This window comes from Pezoporus occidentalis, unplaced genomic scaffold, assembly GCF_034315485.1.
Source record: "Pezoporus occidentalis ecotype Australia unplaced genomic scaffold, CSIRO_AGI_Poc_V1 ctg224, whole genome shotgun sequence".
NCBI classification, from domain to species: domain Eukaryota; kingdom Metazoa; phylum Chordata; class Aves; order Psittaciformes; family Psittacidae; genus Pezoporus; species Pezoporus occidentalis.
In genome coordinates, this window is record NW_026914117.1 from 70,948 (window position 1) to 94,004 (window position 23,057).

Here is a 23,057-nt window from a genome sequence, read left to right on the forward strand (position 1 = left end):
GAAAAGACTAGTGCTTTGAAACCATTAAATTACTGATGTGGTGTTTTGGGTTTTTTTTCCATTGCAAGTTTTGTTCCTGGGGATGTGCCCAAGAAACGTTTCACTCTAGATCTCTAGTTATCCATGAACTTCTCTGTGCAGAGCTAATGCTGAGACGTAACACTGAACTCTAGACCAGATGGAAGATCTTTCTTAAGTAGGTATTGTGTGTAGATGTTTCTTTTGATACATGGAAGTTGAAAATTTGAGATTGAGGTGTCACTTTTTCTTCAGATAATAGCTCAGAAAAGCATAAGCATTTTGTATGACCAGTGCCACAGTTTAATGACTGTCCTGGGTTCAGCAGTAGCAGTCATTTTTTCTCCTTAGTAGCTGATGCAGTGCTGTGTTTTTGACTTTCAGCCTGAGAACAGTGCTGATAACACAGATGGTTTTAGTTACTGCTCAAATGTTTAGTCTGACCAAGGACTTTCTGAGTCTCATGCTCTGCCAGGGAGGACGGGAAGCCAGGAGAAGCAGAGACAGGACACCTGACCCAAACTAGCCAAAGAGGTATTCCATACCACCGCATGTCATGCCCAGGATGAAAACTGGGAGGTACCCGGAAGAGCTAGTTCACTGTTTGGTCAGGCTGGGTATCTGTTGGCAGGTGGCATTGTATTTTCTTCCCTTGTTATTTCCTTTATCATTATTATTATTGGTGGTATCAGTAGTGGTTTGTGTTATGCCTTAGTTACTGGACTGTTCTTATCTCAACCTGTGGGAGTTACATTCTTTCAATTCTCCTCCCCATCCCTCCGGAAGCAGGGCTGGGGAGAAAGGTGGGGGGAGTGAGCAAGCAGGCTGCGTGAGTCTGAGTTACTGACTGCACTTAAACCGCAACAATAGCCTACACAACAGGGCCAGTGAACAGGAATTGAATGACGATTCTGGACAGGGATTGTATTAGCAATCTGGTTTTAAAGCCCAAAGCAGCATGAAACAGCAACTTGAATGTAGTCCACAATAATTTAAGAGCACTAATAGGAAGAGAGCTGTTTAGGGGGAATGCAAAATTAATGCTCCTTCCTCCCTCACACATGAGCACAATCAGTGAACATAAGAAACTCTATGCATTTTATACAAGGCTAATGTGAAAACTTTTAAATCAAAGTGCTTGGTTCAGATTGTATTTGTATCTTGCTCTCTTTAGGCAGCTTGCATTTGCAGGTATTGGCCATCCTCTGTAATTAAAGAGGAGGATGAGTCAGGTCAAAAGCATAATAGCTACTGGAAATCTGCAACCAGTAGCACCATGCCTGATGAGACTGTGATACTTGCAAAGGTTTGGTGTGTTAAGCTGAGGAGCTGGGTGTGTGACAGGCCTTCGTGCATACATAAAGGCTGAATCTAGGCCAAAGACTGTAAAGAGTAAGCACTAGAGCCTAGTTGAAAGAGTAGAAAATGCAGGAACAAGGTATTTTTGGCAAGGATAAGATGAATAGACAAATGAAATCCTACATAAGCCTGTGTTTGAATTTCGTTGCCTCTCCTCACTTTCTCTCGCTTGTAGTTCTTTGCCTTAATCTCAGGTTATATTGTGCAATTTGGCTGTTCTGCCTCAGTTACAATTCTGGTTTGCTTGTCGTGATTAATGCTGAAATGCAGCCCAACGTTTAGGGATGATCACATGAGTATGTATGCTTTGTCCTGATGTTTTCTGCCCATGGAAAGCTGAGCACCTAGCAAAGGAAAACTGAATTGAAACAAACTGAGAAATACTGAAATGAAAATTGTTAAGAGAGCTTGGGGTGGGAGGCAGAGAGGTAGAAAACGTGTTGAAATGTATTTTAGCCAGCAATTTAAACCTTAAGAGCAATGCCATTTGTAGAAAGCCTAGAATAGTGCAGTCAAAATGTCTCACTGGATTGTTCTGGATATGAGTTTGTTCACAATAAGTGCTTTTAGGTTGGAGTTTTAGAAGACAGCAAATCCTTACTAGACAACCAAATGGTTGTATTGCAAAATTTAACTGGATTTTTACATACCACTCACATTGCATTTTTATTGACATTCACAAGCAAAAGTAGTTAATTTGCAAAACAAACAAAAAAATCATTTTAAAAAGAGAACAAAAATCTTGCTGCAAAGATCATAAAAATATTAACTTAAAAGGACTATGCTGACAAAGTGTTTCTAAGTTGCAGAATCTGAGGAGTTACATGTTAGGCTTGAAAATACAGTTTGGAATTTTCTGTCAAAAGCAAAAGCACGAAGTATAACAAATGCAGTGAGACACTGTGACCCTACTTAGCTAACCACTGAAACACTGTTCTGCGTGCTTTGTGTTAATGCCTGCTAACTATACCTTCAAGGCATGCCATCACAGCTCTCCAACTGATCCTGCTGTATTGGATTTGAGTGGCCTTCTATGTCTCCCCTACATTTGCGGCAGACAGTGGTGATCGGACAGCAGATACATTTTGGGGAAGACAGCAGCAGGAACCTGGTACGTTCTAGTATGCCTATGCTGAAAGCAACACATAAGAAGACTGATACGTAGTGGTGAGAACTGTCCTGAACAGTGGACTGAGATGACAGCCTTCAGTTTTAGAAGCTGTGCAGGCTTCAAAGGATGACAGTCTGATCCAGCCTCTATCTCCCCACTAGCATGACTCATTTTCATCAATCTCTATGGTGCTTTTGCTGTGTGAAGGAAACATAGAAGAAGAAATGCCATTTTCTAGTACAGGTTGCAGTGATGGCAGGCATCTTTCTTGTTAGATGGGTGCCTGAGCCAAGTGTGAGTCTCAAAATAATCCATGGACTCCCCTTCTTCAGGCTCTGCTAAAATCTGGTAGTCCCCAAAACAAATGATGCACTTCCATGGCAGGTCAATTTTGTTTAAGTAACCCAGTTCTGTTTGGTCCACGATCAGTTTAGTTTTCTTGCTCATGTTCTTTATCTCAAAACAAAGTTCTGCGCTCTTCAGTTTCCTGTACAATTGCGAGGAGAACTGAATTCGAGAAACTCGAGCATCCATGAAGTTGTAATGGCAGACATTATAGACATTATCGGTGGATATAGAACTGGCTAGATGGCCGCACACAAAGAGTTGTGGTCAATGGCTCAATGTCCAGCTGGAGACCAGTAATGAGTGGCGTCCCTCAGGGATCAGTGTTGGGACCGGTCTTGTTTTAACATCTTTGTCGCTGACATGGACAGTGGGATTGAGTGCGTGCTCAGCAAGTTTGCCGATGACACCAAGCTGTGTGGTTCGGTTGATACCCTGGAGGGAAGGAATGCCATCCAGAGGGACCTCGACACGCTTGTGAGGTGGGCCGATGGCAACCTCATGAAGTTTAACCATGACAAGTGCAAGGTCCTACACCTGGGTCAGAGCAATCCCAGGCACAGCTACAGGCTGGGCAAAGAAGAGATTCAGAGCAGCCTGCGGAGAAGGACTTGGGGGTGTTGGTTGATGAGAAAATGAACATGGGCCGGCAGTGTGCACTTGCAGCTCAGAAAGGCAACCGTATCCTGAGCTGTATCAAGAGGAGTGTGACCAGCAGGTTGAAGGAAGTGATCCTGCCCCTCTACTCTGCTCTTGTGAGACCTCACCTGGAGCATTGTGTGCAGTTCTGGTGTCCTCAACATAAAAAGGACATGGAACTATTGGAACAAGTCCAGAGAAGGGCCACAGGGATGATCAGGGGACTGGAGCACCTCCCGTATGAAGACAGGCTGAGGAAGTTGGGGCTGTTCAGCCTGGAGAAGAGAAAGCTGTGTGGAGACATCATAGCAGCCTTCCAGTATCTGAAGGTGGCCTATAGGGATGCTGGAGAGGGACTCTTCATTAGAGACTGTAGTGATAGGACAAGGAGTAACAGGTTAAAACTTAAACAGGGAAAGTTTAGATTGGATATAAGAAGGAAATTCCTTCCTGTTAGGGTGGTGAGGCACTGGAATGGGTTGCCCAGGGAGGTTGTGAATGCTCCATCCCTGGCACTGTTCAAGACCAGGTTGGACGAGGCCTTGGGTGATATGGTTTAGCGTAAGGTGTCCCTGCCCACAGCAGAGGGGTTGGAACTAGATGATCTTGAGGTCCTTTCCAACCCTAACTATTCTATGATTCTATGATTCTACATTAGAATCCCGGCCAAACTTGGCCATTTCACCTGCCCTGACCTGTTCTCACTTACAGAAATTCAAGCAACGAAACATCATTTTGTCCTCTTGACAAGGATGGTAAAAGGTCATGTGGAGACATGTTACTGTTTCTTCAGTTTCAACTTCTTCAAAAGAGGTCATGATGAAACGAATCCTCAAAACAAAGTAAAATCACAGCATGAAATCACTGTAGTACCAAAAGAACTGGCTTCACAGTGGCATTAAAATACTACTGTATAGTGACTATATGTAATTTACTGCTGACTCTGAATGTAATGAAACCACTGGAATGAAGAAGTGAGAATTGAGCCTACCAACTCCATGATAACCCTCACTTCTCACCACTTTGCCAGGGACTCGTTTGGCGACCCCAACTCTGTGCTGAACTCCTCACATCATTTGATTGTGAACCTCCTGCAATGGCTGCGTAGCACTTCAGAAACACACTCCGTAAAACACCCACTACTGTCAACTGGTGATGACTTATGTCATAAGGCTTGCACAGGTAGGTTTATCTTTGGAAGAAATATGTCACTTGGCAGTGACAGTAGTGTTTACATTATGGACTTAAAATGGAGTACTAAGTAGTATTGTCTGGGCCTGCACACTCTGTTTTATGCTGTAGTCCTTTGACTAGAAGGTATCAGACAAGTGACTTCTACAGAGAGAGTCTGGCTGTAGGCAGTAATATTTCAAATACATATAAAGCATCATTTTTGCTCTTTAGTCATAATTTGCCTCTTGTATGAAACAAAATACAGTGTTTAGAAGTGACTAATGTGATAATATGTAAACTGAAAGCAAAAGATGGAATCGTCAAGACATAAAGGAGGAATTGTCACCAACTCCAGCTATTTTCCTGCTGCCTATTGTTACATCCCAGCTATTTGCTACAGAAGTACTTAGCTAGGCAGTGAAAATAAAAAGTAACTTTTGGGATTTGGTGGTGGTGTTTTTTGAGTTTTTGTTTTTTTCCTTGTGTAAGCTTCTCCCATGCAGCACAGAGGTGCTTATGAACTAAATTCTAAAGTCTGAGTATTTGCAGTGTATCCTAATAAAATCTGAGAGGACAGATCACAGTGTTTCCTATATAAGCAAGTATTTTCCTGCACTGAAACTTGATCTAAAGAAAAAGCTACGTACTTAAAGTAGGAACGAGGGAAGGAGTTCTCAGTTATCCACCAAAGCAGCATGTCAACAGCCATTTAACTGAAATAATACAGTGGAAATGTTTGTTGCGTTTCTCCTTCTAGTTTGCATGTTTCTGACGTGTGTCACACAGATCCTGAGCTTTCCCACTAGCTCTATTGAGTGAATGATGCTGAACAGCAGCTCCCACTTTAATCTTTTATTTGTGGGTAGCTGAGTCATCACTGCAGTTAAGTCTTCTGACTTGTGGGTTTTTTCAAGGCTAAATTATACCACTGTCCATGACCTCAAAGCACAGTGAATAGTGACATATCAGTGCATCACTTTCTGTGTGAAACCTCAAAATCCTTCTTATACCTTTAACAGAGTAACAGCAACAGTTCTGACGCAGGAGTGCAGCAACCTCATCTTGATGACTGAAGTAGGCTACAACAGTGCTTCTACCTAGCTTAAATGATTAGAGAAATAGAAAATGTCAAGTAGCTCTGGGAGCTTACTTCAAAACAAACTAGGAAATACCACCTGTGCTTTTGACAGAAGTATAGAGGTGCTCTTACAGCAAGTTATTCTTTTGGCACCTGCCAGACAAGCTGCAGTGGCACCTGTGTCCATCCCTTCTCCTACTAGTATGCCTGAACTCCAGGGAGCTGGAAGCAGCTCTGTGAGCAGGAGGATGGCCTATCTTTTTCTGTGCTTAGTTCTGCCCTTCACTGTTTTGTACCAGTGTGAGGATGTGAGATGTTACATGAGGTCAGCATTGGTTAAAGGGCAAAACCAAGTCATTTAACTTAGTTTGTGGACTGACCTATGGAGACAGTTTTGTCTGGGGCCTTTGATATCAACTTAAAAGCATGCTTTGCTTCCATTAGTGGCTTCCTTAATTGGTTTCTGAAATGCATCAGGACAGGGCAAAACACAGGACTAGAAAGAAAGATATTTTAAGAAATCTGCAATATGTATCAGATCGTAACAAAATGTTGGATTTATTCACGTTTATGGATTTTACAAATGGTTCCTTTACTAATCAGGGAAGGGGAAGAATGTCCACTGATTGCTTAAGCAGCACACAGATAGAATCACAAAATGGTTTGAATAAGAAAGGATCTTAAAGCTCATCCAGTTCCAATCCCCTGCCATGGGCAGGGACATCTTCCACTAGACCAGGCTGCTCCAAGCGCCATCCAACCTGGCCTTAAACACTTCTAGGGGTGGGGCAGCCACAACATCTCGGGACAACCTGTTCCAGTACCTCACCACCCTTGTAATGAAGAATTTTATCTGAATATCTAATCTAAATCTACTTGTGTGCCACCTCAGGCATCCCAAACTCAGCTGCAGAGTTCTGCATTAAAGGTTTGAGGTTGGACTGAGCATACTGTCATGCATATACTTGTAGGACAGTCTATTTACCTAGACTGTATTGAACAAGAGAAAGATTTGAGAACTGCACTTGGAGAAGGCAAGTTTTCTATAGTCAAATCCAGACTTCTGCAGCTATAAAGTAGCCTGCTACACTGCTGTTGTCTGTACCTTGAGTCAAGCAAATCATACCCAGCCATTTTCCTGTCTATCAACATCATCTCCTCCACAGTGCATCGTTATCCTCTCAGGAGTGCCCATTGCAGGGGGATGATCACTGCCTTGGCCCTGCTGGCCCCTGGTGCTGCTACAGGCCAGGATGCTGCTGGCTGCCTCAACTCCAAACAGCGCACTCCACCAACGCCACTGCCTGTGTCGACACTTCCTGAGGAATTCCCGGCCTCCCCTGTGCCCTTACACGAAGATCCAGCCCCTCCCCACCCGGCACGCCCCCTTCCCCCGTACCTCAGCAAGGCCTGGCTTCCTCTTCACCTTCCTGTGGGAGCACTCCGAGCTTCCCTGTTTAAAAAGCTCTTTTAAAGCTGAGGGTCCGGCGAGAAATGATTCTCAGGTGGGTATCGGAGGGTCCCCTCGGGCCCGCAGCTGCTCCCTCACAGCCCGGTACCTCAGAACTCGAAGGTGGGGAAGGCGGGAAGCGGTGTCCAGCAGCGCCCTCCCGGCAGCGCCCTCTCGCCAGCGGGACGGGGGTGGGCTGCGAGGGAAGGTGGGAGAGGCGAGAGGTGTCCAGAGGCCCGGGAGAGGGTTGGGGGTGGTTTTCAAGAAGTATTCGGGGCTCGTCTGTGATTATGGTGAGTAAACCGGAAAAATAATAATAATTTAAAACAAAAAAAAAAAATCCTCTCAGCTCTGCCTGGGGTTTAACACGGGTGTCTAGAAACGTTGCACTCATGAGGAACCAGTGGTGACAGCGATGTTAAAGATAAGATGTGGAGTTTGTGGGCTCAGGTTCCAGACCAAAAATACTTAGTTTCACCCCCAAATGAACACTTTGAAAAGTAAAACTCTGTGGTGTTTTGAATACTAAAACATAAGCAGCACATTGTAAGTGTAGCAGTTGACTGGTGATGTTCTTAGATGTATTTTAAAATACTTGGTTATTTGCTCCAAGTGGTTCATCTTCATTGTGCTGCTTTGGGGAAAGAAAAATATAGGTGTTCCGTGGCTGGTGATCTAAGCTGAGCTGAAAATTTCCCATTTTACTAGGTAGTCCTTCCATCTTGCTTCCTGTGAGCACCAGTCTGGTAAGAAAACCAGAGTAATTCTCTCTCTCATCTGTGGAGACAGTGTTCTCACAGGAGAATGGATAATTGGTACATAAACTCTGAAAATCCTGAAAGATACAGCAAGGCCATGAGAGGCCTGAGGAAGCCTAAACAAGCAAGATAAGAAGAAGCTGGATTTCACCGAGTTAATGAGAACTGTGGAGTGTTGGCAAGCTTTCGAGGTCAAGTTCCCACAGCTGTGCTTAACCAATTATATGCTAGTTGCAAAGGGTCTTCAGGACATGTATCCAATCATAATATGCCAAATCACTGTAAGTGCATGTAAGAAATAGTATTTAAGGGGTTAAGGCTTTGTAATAAATGGCTTTTGTCTGATCATATTTATCTCTGACTGAGTCCATGTATTTTCTGCGGCACTCATCCAGCTGCTTCTTTTTCTTGTAAAGCAGGATTACTTCCAAGCACAGAACAAGAACAGAATGCCAGAAAAACCCTGTTTCATCCCGGTCTGAATCTGAGATATTTGGCATATTCGGAGTCCTCCCTCCTTTGTGCTTGTGCAGTGCTGTGACCAGCGAGGTGTTCTGCTTTGATAAGGACCAGAGGTTTGATTGCTTTGATACGGGCAGTAAGATACTGTGTTAGTTCAGATAAACTATTCTTCATTTGTGGGTTCTTTTTTATTTAGTAAACAGGTGAATTACTCGTGGGGTCGTAGTTCTTGTAGAATAGAATTTATCTGCACACACACTAATGGGTCTGCTGCCTATGCTCATCTTCCCTTACATCTAAAAAAAGGGGGCTAACTGTGCTTTGCAAGAAGTCACATGGAAAAACAGAGAAGGACACAGATTCTTCCAAGTTTCTTTCTTACAGAATGACTTTCTTGCAGCAGGCAGGGCTGGGCCTGTGTGCTCACACAGAAGCCTGCTGGAAAAGCCAGAGTTGTGCAACCCTGCTATTTATTACATCTGTTGATGACTCATTCCTGTCAGCATTTTGGGTCTGGAAACAGCCAGCTTCCCAGGCCACCAGAGTTTACTAGAGTTCATGGCTGTATTACAGTTACTTTTTAAATTGAAATCTCTCTGGTCAAAAGTGAAACTGCAAATGGATGTGTAAAGCTTTGCTGGGCTGAGCTGCCCTGCGTGGTAAGAATGTTGCTGTGATTTGGGCCAGGGAAGCTGATGTCAACTTTAACCATGTTACTCTTGCTGCCATCCTATTTTGTGTTGCCCTTTTCTTGGGTTGTGATTTTCCCCACGTATGAATCTTTCCACAGCATGAGTCTATGCTCATGTCCCTGGAATTATCCACTGGATAATGTAGGTGATGGAAGTTGGATCCTTTCCATGCCTGTGGCACAAGGCATTTCCCTGGATTGCAAAGACACTGTGGAATATGACAATAAAGGTGGAGCAGAACCACGGTCCCCTTTCAAGTTGCCTTCCAGCTGGCTGGCTCTCAGACACCTTTACTTGATATGTTGCCAATCCCTAGAGAAGAGGAAGGCCTAGGAAAAGTCATGCTTGTTACTTTAAATGGATCTTTCCATGGTATGGCTTTTCTGTGTGATTATCAGTGGCACATTCTTGATGCCATTTGGGCTAATGAAGTATTTGTAATGTGTAGGCTGAACGACTGAGGTGGTTTTGGCTTGACTGTGGCGATGAAGTTTTCCTAACAACTGATCCGGATAACTTCGGAACCTAAATAGGCAAATCTGGGAAATGGAAAAATACTAAGAACTCTGATACTGCTTTTGGTCATGATTAGTTTTGCATATCTGATGGTCAGTGAGGGCAAATATGTTAATTTCTCTTTCTGGGAAGTTCATGGTAGGTTAGAAGAGTTATAGAAAATGTATTCTGGGTTATTGAGTGGAAGAGCTGTTTATGGATATCTGTATTTCAGCTAATTCTTCCTGAATGACCCATTGTGAAACCTTCCTTCCCGAGGTTCCTCCCCGTGCTTTAACACACCATAAGAAACTTTACCAGAACATCCCTGGGTTGGCTTTTTTTGAGTGCTCTGGCACATGGTGCAGTTGGCTTGGCTGCTAGTGGTCTGCCTGTCTAGTCACAAGTTGGGAACCCTGTGACAACATTTCTCAGATGCTTGGGAATCATGTCCTTGATAGTTCTGTCTCTCCTATTGCATAAAAGCCGTTCTGTAGACATTTGAGGCAAGATAGAAGACCAGAAGTAGCCTGGGCCAGTCTGAAGCTTTCTATTTCTCTCTGCTTTTAAATTAACATGATGAAAGTATTTTTATCCTGTTGGTCTTGCCTGATTTCAGTGGTGCTGAGGTTTCACCACTCGCTATTCTTCCCTCCTAAGGCCAGATATTATCACAACTGATGAAGTAGTGCTTACATTTGTCATCTGGGTGACAGGACGCATGCAGGTCTGAAGGGTTGACTGCACATGTAAATGCGTAAATATGACTTCTGTGGTTTTCTGGTATGGTAGCTTTTCTTTTTTTTTGCTTTCCCACTCACAGGTCCAGCTTATCAGCAGTGTCATCATGTGAACAGTGAAGCAGATGCCATGACCTAGGGAGACCTCTGATGCTAAACTTCGCAATAGAAATACATGCAGTGGATTTGATTGCATTAGGGTTTGCTTTTAAGATAAATATGTAGAGATGCTGTTTTACTGCAGGGCTGGCCTCTTCCAACAAGGGAACATAAGCGGTGCGCTAGTGTTTTGATTTGATGTCATGCAAGTGGAAGATGTGAAGTGGAAGATGTGAAGTGCAGCCTGCAAGTTGCCCCCCTCAGTTCCTCTCCATATTCCCTTTGTCTGCACAGCCCCGTGGGCATGGCTCCCAAGGGATGTTCCTCTGTTTGCTGACTTTCCCCAGCATTAAATCATAGAATCCCAGACTGTTTTGGATTGGAAAGGGTCATAAAGTTTGTCCAGTTTCTACCCTCTATCACTGGCAGGGACACCTTCCACTAGAGCGGGTTGCTCCAAGGCCAGTCCAACCTGGCCTTGAACACTGCCAGGGATGGGGCAGGCACAGCTTCTCTGACAACCTGTGCCAGAGCCTCACCACCCTCACATCTTCTCCCTGAGATCTCATCTCAATCTCCATTCTAAATTCTTTCAAATGTTTTGCTCTTGTCCTGCAGTGGCAGGTGCCTGTCTTGTGGTCCTGGGCGTGCTGGGTGGCAGGGGCTATGCTGCCATTGTACCTCCCTTGTCCCAGGGCTTGTTCTCCTGGGGTGGCACAGAGGTGGACTGAAAACATCCTTCACTTGTTTGGGGATGTACACAGAGGAGGAGGTTGGTAAGAGTTGGCTGCTGCTTTAGAGCCATAAAATCCAGCCTGGTGGATGTGTTTGTGTGTGAGTAAGTAATGCAAGGCTATAAGAATATTCACTGCCTACACCTGTAACATGTGCTGGGGTCAAATACCAACCCTCGCACTCCTGTTGCTCTTTAGCTTTGCTTCATAGCCGATCTCTTGATCCAAACCACCTTAGTACTATTGAGGGTACCTGGGGAAGAGCCGGTAGGTGGCAATGTGTGACCAGACATGGGGAGCCACCATCTCATTTGGGGTTTTGGGTCTGAGGGGTTTTTTTTGTGTTTTTGTTTGATTGGGTTTGTTTTTTTTTTGTGGTGGGTTTGTGTTTTTTTTTTCTAATGTATGTCAGAAACTTTGTTTTGATATTGCAAGAGCTGTTGTGATACTTGTAAGTTAATGGCAATAATGGCAGTGGTAACTTCCAAGAGTTCATTTGGGAAAGGTATAACAGAGTATGCAATGACCTATAGCCAGGTTCTGCAATGAGTTATTATTACTGTACAGCAATCAAGCGCCTTATGTTCAAACAGAAAAGAAATGGGCCCTTCTTAAAGTCGTATGTATTCCAAAGATAGCAAGGTACTCATCTGGATCTCAGCATGAAAGGGAGGAGGGGTGCATGGGAAGGAGGTACATTCACTGAACTTTGAGATCCCAGTGCCAAGAACAGCTCCACTCCATAAAGCAGAGAGGAGATCTTCTAAAGGAAGAAGGCAGAGTACAGTTCCTTCTGTATTTATTTACTTCTTTGTTCCTTGTTTACTCAGGAAAAATAACTTCCATTTGCCATCTGACCTGAATGAACCATCATGAGGAAGCTCACTTTGACTACTGAAGAGAAATATTTCCAACAAGATGGACTTTCTTCATCTCACTCTCCAAGTTCTTATTTTCTTTCTCTTTCTACATGGTCTGCCCTTGCTCCTCTTTCTGAACCCCTCTGTCTTCTCCCCTTTGCTGTCTGCCATCTCAGTTGCTCTCCCATCTTCCTGCCCCTCTTCTTGTCTGTTGTTCTTCCCTCTCACCATCCTCCTGATTGTTTTTCCTATCCCCCCTGTCACTTCCTCCATCCTTTGTTTTTTCTCAGGGACCTTTCTCCCACCATCTGAATTCTCTTGCTTTCATCCGTCCATCCCACTGCCCTTATTTCCTCTATCTTTCCAGTCTGCTTTTGCTGCTCAGGACTAGGCACCTCTGGAGTGACTTAAGGGACAAGTGAAACCATGCAGTCACAGGGCAGCAAGGAAACAAAACGCAGGGAATAGAATGGGAGGTGGAACAGACTGATCTATCTGTTGTCATGGCGCAGCAAGGCCCCATAGTGGGTCCTCAGCATTTCCCTCCTTATTCTGTTGCCTCAGCATTTTCCTGTAAGGAAATGGCTGCCTTCTCTGTAAGTAACTGGTAGAGATCCAGAAAAAGAAAAGCACAGAAAAAGATGTTAGAAAGCACATCAGGGACACTGTGGAAAAAGATGAAAAAAGTTGTTCCTTGTGACTTGGAGCCCCTTCCTCCTAACAGCTATGTCCTTGAAGGAAGGTTCATGCAGCTTGGTGGGAGAGAAGCTCCTGTAATTCTGGCTTTTGTGGGACAAGAAGCAGGAAAGAAGAGTGAAGAAAATTCAGTGCCATATAGCAGGTGTTTGCTTCTTGCTTAAAATGAAACATAAATCATCCTTAAGCCCTGATATAAAAGAAAAATTGTCAGCTCTTCCCAGTTGTCTTTTTTCTGTTTTTTTTTTTTTTTGAAGTTGGAACAAAGCCTAGAGGTTTAAGTGTGTTGAAGCATCATGTTTCTCAGAGAAGAGTGTCATAATCAGTTTCAGTACAGCTGAAAATGAACAAATGATTTGTGCAACTTAGAAACTTGCCAGGGAAGAGTAGTCTGTGCACAGCTGCTAATGGTAGCTGTGCTTGCAGAATTCCCCTGTGTCTTCCTATAATAGTTAGAAAGCTGGGAGGAGTTTTGCTGGTGAGCCCTGCTGGAGTTCTCTTTGTTTCCCAATAACCCTGAGCACAGCTTTCAGTTGTTTATTTGGTGGTCGTCTCCTGGCTCTGCATGTGGAGATGATTTACCTGGTGAAGTTTTTCTCCCCTAGTTGTATGTCACTACAGTTGTAGCTGACATACACATCCTTCCATAACTGCTTTCAAGAAGTATGCTGTTCACGTGTGAAATTTCTGCCCCTGTAGATACCCTGTGAGCTTCCTACATATGGCCTATGGTATCTTCATGATATCTCAGTTTTTGACCTTAGATTCACAAGCTGAGGCTGGACCTTACCAAGAGGTCTGTGTTGCTGTGGTTAGCCCAGCATGCAGAGTGACACCTTGGCTTGAGTTCTTTCTGACAGAGTACATGCCAGGAAGTGGAAGCTCCATCTTTCATATCAAATCTCACACTGTAGATCTGCAGAGAGAAGAGAGAAGACCTGATCTGGTGTATTAAAACCATTGAGTGAGTGTTTATCAATATTTGTAGTGTCAGTGACAGACTGTGACCAGTAAGACACCAACTTAACCCAATTTGCAAGAACTGGAGCGACAGTCCAGCTTTTCTACAGAGATTACAGTAAAGGGGAGTGTGTTCTTCCTATGTCATAACCCTTGCATTTCAGTTTGATGTTCTCTGCTCTTAGCTATTTCCTCATCTACAGAACCAAACTGAGGAAGTTGCACTTTGAGGAAGTGCCCAGATACTAGCAGTAATCAAAGGCATCACAATACAGTTTGGCTAGCAGCAAGTATTTAAAATGTTCTATTGGGGATGTATAAGGTTGTAACAATGATAAAATCTATTTGCTGCGTTTAAAAAGAAAAATCTGTTTCTCCTTGCTCTGAGGCAGATCCATTGGAGTATAAAAACTGTGACAACTGATACAGACTCCCTTGAAATAGTTTGGCTGAAAGCAGAAGCTCCCTAACTTCAGCATGCTGTGGAATAGCCTCCAACACATCATCCCTGTACTTCTTCACATTCGCTACACAAGGGACAATGTGCTCTTGTCTCCTAGGTATATAGTAGCAATTCTAAATGTGTCGGATTAGCAACATTTTGGATGAGATATGGGTTTGGTAGCAAGGAGCTTACACATTGGCTTCACCGGGAGCAAGGTTTTACTGTAGAGACTGAATTTGCTCACTTTGTCCATTTAGATGGAGATAATTTCATGTACACAACACGGAATGGACAGAACCGACCTTTCCAGCTCCCTTCAGAAGCAGAGATTGAACAAAGAATATTATTTTGAAAAATTAAAGATAAGCACAAAATAAATGTCTTTTGCTCATACATAGCAGGATAAGAGAACATAGGAGGCAGTTTTGTGTTGGTTTTTAGTTTCCCTTTGAATATGTATAGATGTTAAGGTGTTAAATATGCCACATTCTGTGTGGCAATAAGAACTCTGTTCCATTATCTGAGTTTATAGCGTTTAAGGACACCCAGCTGTGGCAACCTGCCTTGGAGGTATATGACCCTTTTCTTTTTGTTTTCTTTAAAGATATATGTGATCCTGTCCTGAACTGCTGTACCTGCTATGTCTTTATGTTGTGGAACTTGCTGGCACAATACAACACTATCTGGTTTTCCTCAAATGTAGGCTTTAATTGTAGTTTCTAGTGAATCAGTTAAGAATGTAAAAATTATGAATTCTTGCTTTCTAGCTGGCATCCTAAAAACTAAGTGACCAAAAAATAGACCTGACATAGATGTGAGCCTTGCTGAAATAAATGCGAGCCTTTCCACAGAAAGGGATCTAAGGTGGAATAGGGGTAGAAACAGATAAATATTCTCACTTTGACATCTTCTGTCTCACTCTGGGTTATATTGGCTGTCACCCTTTCAGATTGAGCCACTGTAACCTGCTGTATTTCAGAATTGCTGGGCTGTGAGGGAGGGGATCTCCCCAAGGAAGCAGGTGCCTGGTTCATCTTTTATTGTTCTGGTAACCCTTCCTTGGAGCAGTTGCTGTCTGATGATGCTTGGAAACAAGGTGTTTGTATTACTGTTGGCAAACAGGCTCTGGTTGTAAAGTGGCATTGAGAAGTGGTGAAGGCAGCCATGGGTCTCTTCCTTCTCGTGCAGCCCCTTGCCTGGGACTAGGGTGGGGTCTGTCCCTACAAAAACTCTTGGAGATGAGAACAGTAGGATTTCACAGCACGGGAGCATTGGTTTATGGCTCTGTGTAGAGTCTCACAAGGGAACACTATTCAATAGGCTTCAAAGTAATTCAGCCATGGCACAACTGTGACTGTGGCCACATGTAATATAGCCTGTAGCTCTTCAAAGAGGATTAGCCTTAGATCAGGGACAGCATTCATTGCTGGATTTCATGTAAAGCAGGATATGCTAATGAAATGGAAATGTCTATAGCAAACATTGCATAATATTGTAAACCTCAAAATTGAGCATTGTGTCATGATATTTCTGTTGGAAGTCAAACTTTCATGTTCTGTTTGTTACTTGGAGAAAAGCTGAAGTTTGTAATAATCACCACAAGCCCTCTGTAGTAAATTAAGATTTAGTTCACAGTTTTGCAAGCAAAGTTGAAAAGATAGCAAAGTTAAAAAGCTAGTAAACATTTGAAGGTAACTTTTCAAATGCTGTTGAATGCTTTAGTGAAGTCGTAGCTCTCCAACAAAGACAAAATCCACCACACTGTAAAGTATCTTTATTTGGGTTTTCTGCAACAGGAATAGGCTTGGTTGGATTCTGCATTCCCTCCTTGTTGCTTTAAATTCCACGTTAGGGCTTACAAGAATTTCAGCATCAGTGTTTCAGAGATAGAATATTTCTGATGTGGTTCTCAGCCATTTCATTTCTTTCTGTCTGTACATCAGCCTCAACTAGCAGTCCAGTAGGCTTGATTCGGCTCTCCTATTTCAATTTTATGCTAGTTTTTGTGAATGCTTGATGTTTAATAGTCTATAAATGAAAAAAAAAACAAACAACCAACCCATGCTTCAAGGGCATGATTCAAACTGCCTGACTTGAGATCTTGTGAAGGACTTAATTTGCATAAGGCTGTCTAGAAATTGTTTTAGTGGGAGCACTGGCCACTTCTGAAAGCCTCAGTTGTGTTATAGCATGTAAAGGAACCCATTCTTACTGTATGGATGCACTGTATGCAGTTTGTTAAGCTTAGAATTTTTTTTAATTTTCATGTTGTTAATTTTCATTTCTAAGCTTCACAGGAAATTTTTTACCCCAATGTGAAGCTGACTCGGTGCCTGGACTTGAAACCTTTACCCGTAGAAGATCTGTCTTATGAGCCCAGCACTGTGAATTCCTAGCCTGGGGTTTGGTGCCCATGCAGCACATTCAGACCAACGTTAGATATAAAATACAATGATAGACATTATATATCCCCATGGGCCATTCTGCTTTTTTGTCCTCACAACTGGTGAACTGAAGTGCCTCATCCCAGTCTGCTGGGGAATAAAATTCTGAAGAAAGCCTTTGGGAAGAAGATACTTCTGGCTCTGTTTCCAAAACACGTGCTTTCTTTACTTAATCATTTTGTCTCTCCACATAGCTCTCTGTCTTCGAATTTTGTTCCTCAGGAATTTATTTTCTGTGGTCGTGGATAGTTGTTTTTTATTTTGCCATTTGGAAGGGTTTTTTCTGTAGATGTGGAGGGTGGTGATTCATATTCATGAAAGAGAAGTCTTACCAGCCCAAGTCTTTCTAGCCCCTGCTCACATTGACAAAGACTTAGCTGTTTCACACAGCAAGCTGACTGGAATTGTGTAGGACCTGCCTGACCAGATTAGAGCAAACAGCAAGCTTATTCCTCCAGTCATCAGGCCTCCTCTTCTTAACAATTTCCCCAATTGTCATTTTAACAAGGCTGTCATTAGGTGATGGCTTCTTTTGGCCATTTTCAGATAAAGATAATTTCCTTAACTTCCATTTTATTTGACAGCAAGTAGTTTGGGAGAGAAAGGAAGTGCTTCAATAGTTATGGATTAAGAGTTTGTCACTTCAAAGGCATCTTTGATTTAAAAATATGTGCTGTACCAAATTATATCTTTTTTCTTTTTTTTCAGATCTTTTTAGTCTATTGATCTGCCCCTCAATTATTCCCTTTTTTGCACCCCCTGGTAGTACATGACATAGCAATGGTGAGGGGAAGGAACCCAAATGGCCTCTCTCAAAAGTCATGACCAGGGCAAAACACAGGTGCTTTTGTTCAGCATCCAGTGTTGGCTCTGACACAGATTTGGTTTTAGCCAGATGTCCTTCCCACCCCTGCTGTTGGAGGGATGTGTGAGTGGGTTAAAAACTGGTAGACAGGGAATGTGTTTCATAAAGAATGGCTTATTACACATTTTGTATTTGTCTGGGTCACTCCTCTGGTATAATTGAAGGGCCTAAACCCACAGATCTCTCTTTATAACTTAAATGCTCTTCCACAAAGCATTGAGCTCAGCTTTGGAGCAGGCAGGTGTCATGTCTGTCGAGTACATTGCTTATCTGACCCAATTCACCCAAAGAGGTGCTCTCAGGATGATCCTTATGGATCTCTTACAATCTGAGATATTCTATCATTCCAACGTGCAGGTATACATAGGTGTTTTTTCTCCGTACTTAGTACACGCTGCTGCAAAATGGAATACCATGAAATCCCAGACTGGTTTAGGTTGGAAGGGACCTTAAATCTCATCCAGTTCTAGCCCCTGCCACAGGTAGGGATACTTTCCATTAGACCAGTTTGCTCCAAGCCCTGTCCAGCCTGGGGTGTGGTGGAGGTTTGAAAATGGATCGTGAGCTGGGCTTTTGCAATGCCTGCCTTAGCTGTATCAGGCCCCGGGCTTCACTTTGGCCCCTCCTCTGCTTTTTAGGACTGACAGAACCTTGTTCTTTGCTCCAGCAGTGTAAATCCATCACAGTAGTCCATTACACAAAGCTTAGCTGTGGCTGGGATTTGTTCTGTATAAATATCTTCTCTACCTAATTACTTCAGCTCTCTCTGTAATGTTACCTCTGCATTATGCCCAGCTGGCTAAGCACCTCCTTGCTGCTGGAGGCTGTTCTTGATCCCATTTCGAAACAGAAGCACTTCTGCTTCAGCTCTGACTGGGGTAGCTCTGCAGAGGCTGTCTCTGTCCGTCCCCCCCGTCCCCCCCCGTCCCCGTCCCCCCCCCTTTTGCCTGCTAATTGGCTGAGACCACCAGAATTTGGAGGACACAGATGTCACTGATAGTTTGCCTAGGGAGCACATTCATGCCCATCTGTTGCAGTCTAGGAGGCTGTTCATATATCCACAAGGCCTTCATTTAATTCTTGTCAGAAAGTAATGTAAATCCAGTTTACCTCAGAGGTCACAGCCAAGATTTATGCCAATGAGCCCCCTGCAATTTACACACACTGGTTATATAGGATGAAAAGAAAGCCTTTCATGTTGGTGCATATTAACAAGAAAGCTTGCCTTAGGAGAGGCTTTTTATTGAGGTTCTTCCTTATTTTAATATAGCCAATGCCAGTTGGTATCTCCAGCTTTACAGAAAGAAAACATCTAATCTTTCAGCCAGAGAAGTAAACTGGAGGAATAGATAAATAAATGAAACTCCTAACAAATCCATTTTATTTTGTTTTTGTAAACCATCTTTTTCATGCAGCAAAGAGAAAAGAAAGGTAAATGCTCTAGGGAAACACAGGCATGTGTGCACTGAAATGATCAGGAAACTGAATTTGCTTTTTGTGGAAGATGATGTTAACTCCATGACCGAAACCTTTGCTAATTTATTGTAGCATGTTTTCTTTGTGGGGTTCTTTATTTTCCAGCACTGCCTCTGTGTCATGGTTTCACCCCATCCTCCTCATTTAAGAAAAGACTGAACCAGCTTAAAAAGCTGTCCTAAAAATCAGTGTGGCTTCATTTGCCTTAGTGAAGCTCTGTGTAGATAGGCCACAATACACCACAAGCTGCCATGTGCATCTTCATGTTGGGCATTTCATTACTCAATATGAACAAGGAAACTGGATTTCACAGAGTTGGAAGCAAGGGTTCCTACCCCAGCATGCACGGAAAATGCCCTCCTGCCCTATGTCAGAATGACTAAAGTGTACAAGCAAGCCCTATAGAGTTAGATTGGAGGGAAAAGATAGAAGTGCTCCCTTTTCCTCCTTCCTTTTCCCTTGTTTGTCTACCCGGTGGATTTTACCTTGGCAAACACTTCCCAATGTTACAGGCATGAAAATCATTTGAACAGTATCATAATGGTTAGGGATTAGGAGGGAGGAAAGCAAGGTGTCAAAATGAAAACAGGGCTGAGATCCCAAGTTCCAGTGTAGCACTTAAAATAATTAAAATGTTTATTTGAAAGTCAAAACAGCCTCAGTCATAAATAACTATCGATTGACTGTGTTGAGTCCCAACTGAGAGCTCTGGGAATAAGGTTTATTTGCTCCCTGTTGGGATTAATCCATAAATGTAGTCTCCACATGGAAGTCATCAGGTCTTTGCTTCCTCTTCATTAGTCTCCCTGGAACAGGAGGATAGCCTGAATAAGATGAAAATTAGGATAATATATTTTCAGAGAAAAAAGGTCTGGTGGTCTCTAATTTGTGTTTCAGGACCATAATGCTGTGGAAAATTCCCCAAATGATGTCTAAGAAACCAATGCTTGTTATGCTCACCGCATGTGAAATTTGAATGTGGCAATTATATCTTCTCCTTAAAACCTCCAAAAGCTAACTGCAGTGTGAAAGTAGATAGGTTGACTCCCAGGCTCCCTTCTATCCACAGCAGAACTTAAAATTCTCTTGACAGATCTTTTAGTCTTCTAGCCCAAGGGTTCTGAAATGTCACAGTATGGCCCATTTATTATTAAAGAGATCATTTCTCTGTAGCCCACCCATTTCCTCCCTCCCTCTTGTTCTGAGTCTCAGCACTGATTAGAGGGCCGCCACCGAAATAAACTTTTTCAGCCCCTGAGACCCTTAAAATTCATTTATTTTATCATATTTGATGCAAAAAGTTATTTCAATCCAGGCTCCAACCAGGAATGGCACAGATTTTTTTTTTTCATTGTTTCTGTTTTAAAGCATCTACCAATTGCATCAACTGTTTAAAACCACTCTGTGCCCAAAACCGGGAGTCAAGGAGCTTTCTTGTCACCAAAAAAAAAATGCCCCTGTACTCAATCTGATGCAAAATACTTTTTATTATGTGTTCTGAAAGCTACAGCATTTGTTAGTGTGTCCTTAGAAAGCATTTTTATCTAGTTTTGCAGTGTATCAAGCTGCAGTTTTTCTCACTTCACAACTGTAGTCTCCTTACAATGTTGTTAGGATTAAACAGGACTTTAAGGAAACTAATTAGCAAGCGTTGAACATTGAGGGGCTTCTAAAGGCCTCTAGAAGGTTTTGCTGGTTCTGCTGTTTGATTTTAGTCTTTGGACCTGCATTTGCCCCAGGTCTGGGAGCTGCATGCTTGGGTTTTTTACATCCCAGCTGTCATTCAATGCCACAGCTGTCATAAAACACAACTTACAAAGTGGTGTCTGTATAAAGGATGCTGCTATAGCTTACAGCTCTTCAGTGCTTTTTAAGCTGATTTTATGATGCGAGGCACTGCCCCTAGTGATGGGTCTCAAAAAGCTGTGTCTTCCTTCTTAGCACTAATGTACAATTTATTGCACTTTTTCTACACGGTTCCAGCACTTTGTTGTCCCTGCTGTTGTAAATCAGCATTTATTACTTTAAGTGTCCTTGCTGCTTATTCAGCTCTGTGGAAAAATGGACTTGAAGAAAAATTTCTGGCTTGCTGACAGTCATGTATCACTGTGAGAGATCTGACAGTTTCCTGGTGAGTGAAACCCTGACAATCCTAGGAAGCCAAGAGCTGTACTTCTACACTAATTTAAGCTTCATCACTAAGCCCCATCACTTCTTTGTGAGCCTGGTAGCCCGCGTGGTTCATAAAGCCCATGAGCTCCTGCTTTAAGTAAAGACCCAATGGTGTCTTCCATTGCAGACCTCCAGCCTTTCCATGACTTTAGAAGTCATGGGCTCTGGACTGCAACATAGATACATGTTAAGCACATCTGTAAGCTCCCTTGGATGCTCTTAATGCCACATTTTATTTTGTAAAGGCAAAGATACCAGCGCTTGTTTGCTTTAGTGCATCTTCATAGAATCATAGAATCATAGAATAGTTAGGGTTGGAAAGGACCTTGAGATCATCTAGTTCCAACCCCCCTGCCATGGGCAGGGACACCTCACACTAAACCATGCCACCCAAGGCTCTGTCCAACCTGGCCTTGAACACTGCCAGGGATGGAGCATTCACAATAGCAAATTGTGTTTAGGAACATGTGTTTTCCAGGGCTGGGAGGTGGCAGTTTAATGCAGGCTTTCTCTGGCATGCTCTTGAAGCAGTCCCCTCTGCTCAGTGCGACTGATGTTCACAGTGGATTTGAGATAGTTGTACATATGTTACTAGAGATGACTCCCTAGAAAACGAGAATGTTTTGAGAAATCAGTTACACAAAGGAATGGATTCAGCGCCAGATGGCCAGGATGCTGCGTCCCAACCTGGGAAGGACTCCTGGGACAGCCTCATGCTTGTTGCCACAGGGCTGGGTAATCAGCTAAATCAATTAGTCAGTGCAGTTTACAGAGCAAGCAACACTAGCATAGGTGTGTTACTGTGATTCTAGCAGAGGGGCCTGCTCTTCTGCTCTTTATTTCCCCAGCAACTGGATCAGTCTTCCTAGACCTGGAGAGGTCTAGGTAGGAGAGGGCTCTGCTTTTCCTGAATCTGCTTTCCAGGCACTGTCACCAAGTTCAGCTGTCTGTCCTTGCCGACTTGGAGGTGCTTAAGGAAAGGGGACCTTTGTGATCTAGGATGTGAACTGGGACCTTGTGCTGTGAGCAAATTCCATCAGTGTGGTGACCTTCTTTCAGACTCATCTTTGGCACTGACAGATAGTTCAGCTCCATTTCCTGGGTGGACATTGAACCAGGCTGTAGCTGTGTCTCGAGTCCTGTCTCTGGTCATGTCTCTTTTTACTCCTGATGAGAGCCCCTAAATGGGCCCTGTGCCTGGTCTATTCCTAGCTATGTGTGGGGGGATCCCAAATCTCGCATATCCTGACAAACGACTTCCCAACACCCAGGTTTCTAGCTGTCCATTCAGGGGCCCAGCAAACCAGCTTGATCTCAGATGGCATCTCTGTGTCTCTGCTATATGACAAGGCAAAATACAGCATGGATATGTGACTTGACATCACCGGGACATCAACAGCAGACCTAAGAACTGGACCTGGCTCCTCCATATCTCAGTCCAATGCTGTACTTTTGAGATGCCCTACATAGGGAGTTGAACTTGCTGATCCTTAGGGCTCCCTTCCTGCTCAAGATATTCTATGAGTCTATTCTGTGACTCTGATTCTTACTAGAGGATGCTGTGTACCCTTCAGATCATGGAGACTAGAGTCGGCTTTTGCATCTGGTGGAAGACTGCATTTGTATGATTGAACATTTAACACTGTTAGTCCTGCCTCAGTTTTTATCCATGTTTCTCCTAGCTTATCTTCTGCTGGTCCACACCACTCTCCAGTTACTCTTACGTGCCTGTGCTCCTGCCCTCAGCCTCCTTTTATGTCTATTTTTTAAATGTCTTCTTTCTCTGACGTTTGCCTACAGAATCAGTCACAGCCCCACTGACTGGCTCCTGCCTCCAGGCTTTTGCTGATGAATCCCATCTTTTGCCCTGCTCCACCTGCCCTTCTACAGCAGGCTTTCTGATCCTGTCTGCTTTCGCATGAGTGAATCTCTTTTTCTGGCTGCTTTTCAATCTGACAGCTTGCTCTTACTTGGTGCCCTTGATAA

General features: G+C 43.3%; 1 protein-coding gene across 1 annotated transcript; it reads right to left on the reverse strand.

The window, feature by feature from the left end:
* Window positions 1–1,978: 1,978 nt before the first annotated feature.
* TIFA (TRAF interacting protein with forkhead associated domain) lies at window positions 1,979–7,007 on the reverse strand. Its single transcript, XM_062620843.1, is given in 4 exon segments — window positions 1,979–2,785; window positions 2,788–3,044; window positions 4,130–4,303; window positions 5,293–7,007. Coding segments are annotated over 4 exon segments (633 nt in total). The 5' UTR covers window positions 5,355–7,007; the 3' UTR covers window positions 1,979–2,645.
* Between the last annotated feature and the right edge of the window lie 16,050 nt (window positions 7,008–23,057).